Consider the following 4,815-nt stretch of genomic DNA (forward strand, 5'->3'; position numbering starts at 1 on the left):
GCCAGGCTAAGCAAGGGCCCAGGAGCCACTGCCAGCTGCTGCCCCTTTAGAGGGGACACCCAGGAATGAGGACCAGGGCTGAGCCTGAGCTGCCCTATGGTCGTGCTCGGCCAGCTCCTAGCAGGGCCTGCCCAGGTGATGACTGCTCCCCCTGGGGTCCCAGTCAGACAGTGCAGGCACACGTGTGCCCCTGCCTCCAACTGTGAGTCAGCCCGGCTGGGTCCTGCTCTGACTGGGACCAGCAGCACTCACCGAGCAGGAGTCCTCTTTACGGTCACACTCGTCACAGAAGTACTGGTTGTCCCCCGTGAACCACTGCTTCTGGAACAGCCCCTTCACAGCCTTGTCCTGGGGACCAGAGGACAGCTCTAGCAGGCGGAAGGGACCCAAGAGGCCCCTGAGCAGAAGCCAAAGGCCCAGCTGAGGCTGCTCATGGGGTGCCACAGCGGGGCTGTGTTTCTTCAGGTGACCTCTGCCTGTGGCAGCAGGGACACCAGGCTGGGACGCCTGGGACAAGCATTGTCCTGGCAGGTGGGATGTGTGAGGCAGGGCAGGAGCGGTGGGGCAGCCCTTACCATGGAGCACGGGGTGCCTGCGGGTCCCTGCGGGACAGGCACCACGAGGAAGAGCCGGGCTTCCTCCAGCCCCGTCTTGGTCTCACAGCGCTGGCACTGGGTGACTTGCTCCAGGGTCATCTGGAACAGCTGTGACGGAGTGTCCACTCAGCGAGGGCAGCAGGACAATGTGGCCACAACGTGAGTGCAGGGCCACAGGGAGGGGGCACTGTCTCCAGTTCCTGAGGGTTTTCTGATGCTCACACAACCTAGGGCCCTGCCCACAGGGCTGCCCACCCCCATGCTCTGAGCCTGCAGCCCCAGCAGACATCCCGTGGGACCAGGGCACGGGAGACCAGATCAGAGGGTCTCTGGGTCCTGTCCCCCATCATTGTGACAGCAGCTCACTCATCCCTCCTCCAAGTGCCCCCATGAGGCCCTTGCCCACATCTGAAAGGGACCTCCTCAACTGGCCTTAAGCAATGTCCCCTGCCCACCAGGGCTGGACTCTGAGCCTCCTGTCCCTTCTGTCTCTCCCCCAGGGCTGCCCTGCGGGCCTGCCTCCCAGCTCCCTGTCCAGGCAGGGCCACTGGCTATGTCCCAGGAGTGGCTGGGCTGACTGGTGGTCTCCCAAACTGTTTTTGTGACTATTGTCCTGCGGCTACTGGCTCGCCCACTCTGCCCGGAGCCCCCAGTGTTGCTGCAGCCCCACTTCAAGCCTGTCATCTGATCTTCCCTAGACTGCTGCTCCCACCATTCCACCAACAGGTGAGACCCCCCCCACCCCCTCACAGGGGGGTCCACTGAAGCTCCCTGACCCTAAGAGGGTCCTTTCTGCACGTCTGTCCTCTAGGAAGGGACCCAGCATCCTGATCCTGTTTCTCAGCTGGAAAACCAGGGGCCCTGGGCGCTCATGGCCGTGGGGGGAGCGTTGGAAGCCCCTGCAGCCCACCCCACTCCCAGGCCCCTCACCTGCCCCAGCTCCCTCTGCTCAGCAGTCATCCTGGTCAACAGCATGTGGAAGCACAGCAGGGCATCCTCCTGGCGGTGCACTGTGCATCGGGGACAGGGACAGGAGAGGATCCTGGCTGAGACCCTGCCCTGCCCCAACCCCCCATCCTTTGCCCCTCCACTGCCCCAGTCTCCCCAGGATGGTTTCCCCAGTGAGGCACAGGTGGGAATGCCGGGCCCAGACAGGCAGTGCTGGAGCTAGTGGTGAGGAGGGCAGCCCGGGCAGGGACCAGGGGCTGTGGGCAGCAGCCCCAGCTCTGGGGTGCCTGTCCTGCCCAGTCAGCTCTCACCATTCCTGAGCCCCAGGCAGCGGGTGATGGCGGTGGTGGACACGGGTGCCTGGGACTCCTCCAGGGCCTCAAAGAGCCTGCGCAGCTGTGTGACGAGGCTGGACTCCCCCTGGTCCTCGCATCTGCAGGGGCCCGAGAGAGAAAGGAAGGCCAGGCTCGGCTGAGAGCCCCTGCAGGGCGGCCACCAGCCAGCCTGTCTCCTCAGCCCTGCGGGGCCACTGCCACCCTCTGCCTCTGTGGGACCAGGCCACCCAGCTGCAGTCAGCCAGGGACTGCTCCTGGCCTCCTCTAGCAGGGGGTCGGGGAGAGTGCCGGCCCTGGGGTCTCAGAGCAGAGCTGGAGGGTCCTGCAAGGGAGGAGGGGCCCCCTCTACCACCACTCATCTGCCAGCCCTGCTGGGAGTTGAGGTTTGGAGGAGCCAGACCAACTGACCTGTTCCTCTCAGTTCTCACTTTGAGGTCCAGCCCACCTGGTGGCACAGACTCACCCCAGCGGCCCAGCCTCCCCCTCTCAGAGCTGGAGAAAGCACTGGTACCTAGAGGCAGCAGCTGCGCTCAGCTCCACACCTCACTCCCTGCCCCGGAGTCAGTGCCCACTCACAGACCCTGCGGGACCGGGCGGAGCAGCCCCGGGCAATGCCCAGACTCACTCTCAGGGAGTAGAAAGCCCTGCCGCGTGGTTTCAAACTGCTGACTGTGGGCTTAGGATCAGCCCAACAGGTAAACACTAGGACACAGGGCTCCTGGGGTCTGCTTTGAGGCCCCCTGAGGCAGATATGCCAGGGGTTGCTTAAGGAGCAGGGGTCCTCCCGGCCCACTCCCCTCGGAGCCGGTTTGCCTGCCCCGCCCTCCCCTCAGCTGCCCCACCTGCGGACAGCGTCCTGGAGCTCCTGCGTGAAGAAGAGACACTGCAGGATGCTGTTCAGGTAGCAGGTGGCACCCTGGCTGATCAGACCTGCGTACCCTGCAGAGAGGACCACAGGGTGGGGTCAGCTGGAGGCTCAGGCAGATGAGGATGGTCAAGGTCCAGCTTAGGTCCAGGAGGGAGCATAAGGGTCACTCCCTGGCCTCTCTAGCTGAAGAACCCCAGTCTAGACTGGCCCCTTGGTCGGGAGACTCACCTGGGTGCTGGGCTCTGGTTTTGTGGTAACCTTGACCCTGACCTTTCTTTCCAGTCTTCTTCTGTCTGGCTGCCCCCTGGTGTTCCCCTGAGCAGCCCTTCCAATAGCCGGCCCGTCCCTTCTTCTCATCGTCCTGGTGGAAGGAGCCCAAGAAGCAGCACCTCATGTGTCCTAGGATGGACAGCCTTTGTAGCTTCGTGATCCTCCCAGTGGGCCGTAGGATGAGCCGGACACTGGCCTCAGAGCCTCTGCTGGAGCTGGCCTCAGCCTATCCACCCCTCCAAGCCTCCACTGGCTGCCTACTTTCTCTTTCCTGGAATGGGAGGGGCTGGCCCGCCCAGAGCGCGGGCTCCTCCCCTGGGCCCCAGGAGTCTAGGCTGGGAGTGGACCTGCCTGTGAGAGCCAGCCCCCCACAGCCCCACCTCCACTGGCTTACCAGGAGGAAGAGGTTCAGGGGGGCAGCACATCCAGGGTCAAGCCAGGGCCTCCAGCCCTTCCTGGGGGCAGAGAACAGGGGCGCCTTACTGGCTTCTCTGTCTCCTCCTGATCCCCATATGGGCAGCGCCCAAGGCCAGGCTGCCTAGGGAGACCCCTTGGAGGGGACCTTTAGCAAGTCCTGCCTTCTCTCCTAGGACATTTTTGGTGCAGTGGGGGCCAGGTACAGCCCTTCTGCCCCCTTGCCTGGCTGCCCAGCGCCACCTGCTGGGCACAGGCGGGACAGCCTGAAGGCTCCTCTGTCAGCGCCAGGGGGTCCCAGCTGACTGGCAGCCCAGCTGGGCAGCAGGCAGGGCCTGGCCAGGCAGACTTTCTCGCTGGTGAAAGGTCACTCGGGTCTCTGGTCCACGTTTCTGCTCAGCATTCGGCTTTGCTCCCGCGGGCCCGTGGGCGTTGGGGCTCCATCCTGAGAGGAGTCTTTCCAGGACACATCTGTCTCCCACGCCTGCCCAGGTGCCTCTCTCTCCAGGAGGCCGCACCAACAGGACACCCGCCTTTCAGGGAAGTCCAGCCCATCACGGCGTCCTACTGGTCGGGCCTTTATTTCTGTTGAAGGACCCCTTGCCCACCCAAAGCCGTGAGGAGTCTCTCCTACAAAACGCTGCGTCCACCATCCAGTGAAGGGGTGCGTGTGTGAGGGAGGGCGAAGATCATGTCACTGGCGGGCCCCGCCCTGTGCATCTGGTGGTTCCATCTGGAGAACAAGGTCCCCTGGGCGCATGAAGGCACGTTTGCCCTGTTTCTGAGACTCGGCTGTCACAGGGTGGCGTTGTCTGGTCACCTGTCAGGTCACAGAGACCAGGTGGACGCTAAGTGTTCTTTTCAGGGTCATGGGAAAGGAGACTGAAGACCAGGGCTGTCCCAGAAATCCCCTAGGGTAGGGCTGGGCCCGCTCCCATCAGACCTGCCTGACCTGAGGCCGGAGGGCAAGATTTGATCACGGGGTAAATAAATGGGGTTTTTCCCCGTTTAAGACAGTTTTATTAGCACACACATAATTCACATAACATACAATTCAATATTTCAATCACATCACTAAGAGCAGTGCCATCATTACTATAATCACCAGAAGGATTGCCGGGTCTCGGCACGGTCAGCGGGACCCCTTCCCAATCAGCCGGGCCCACCTGAAACCCCCACTGCGGTGCCTGAGTGTGAGCCTGGGACACTGGGAGAGCCTCTCTTGGGCAGTGACACCTTTTCTGAGTCAGAAAGTCACTAACTGAAGACAAGAGCTGCTGCACAAATGTAAACGCCAATCTACGACGATGTCACCCTGAGTCTCTGTCCTGGGTCTCAGACGCCCCCTCCCCTGGGACCCTCCAGGAGGAGAGACTTGTCCAAG

General features: G+C 62.8%; 1 protein-coding gene across 1 annotated transcript; it reads right to left on the bottom strand.

The window, feature by feature from the left end:
- Positions 1-94: 94 nt before the first annotated feature.
- LOC123522203 (ubiquitin carboxyl-terminal hydrolase 47-like) lies at positions 95-3,236 on the bottom strand. Its single transcript, XM_045294524.1, has 7 exons — positions 2,976-3,236; positions 2,722-2,818; positions 1,856-1,977; positions 1,527-1,606; positions 576-704; positions 253-348; positions 95-151 (listed from the first exon to the last, which is right to left on the bottom strand). Exons 1-7 carry the CDS (start codon positions 3,139-3,141, stop codon positions 95-97), a joined length of 747 nt encoding a protein of 248 aa, XP_045150459.1. The 5' UTR covers positions 3,142-3,236.
- Between the last annotated feature and the right edge of the window lie 1,579 nt (positions 3,237-4,815).

This window comes from Echinops telfairi, unplaced genomic scaffold (assembly GCF_000313985.2).
Source record: "Echinops telfairi isolate 266 unplaced genomic scaffold, ASM31398v2 ScPeMD7_3;HRSCAF=10, whole genome shotgun sequence".
Taxonomy (NCBI): Eukaryota; Metazoa; Chordata; class Mammalia; order Afrosoricida; family Tenrecidae; genus Echinops; species Echinops telfairi.

Excerpts from the sequence above, each read along its gene's own strand:
- LOC123522203 (XM_045294524.1), bottom strand. The coding sequence starts at position 3,141 with ATGAGGTGCTGCTTCTTGGGCTCCTTCCACCAGGACGATGAGAAGAAG. Across the intron at positions 1,978-2,721 it reads CTCCAGGACGCTGTCCGCAG|ATGCGAGGACCAGGGGGAGT; the intron begins GTGGGGCAGCTG and ends GGGCCCCTGCAG. Across the intron at positions 152-252 it reads GTAAAGAGGACTCCTGCTCG|GGGGAGCAGTCATCACCTGG; the intron begins GTGAGTGCTGCT and ends CTGGGACCCCAG.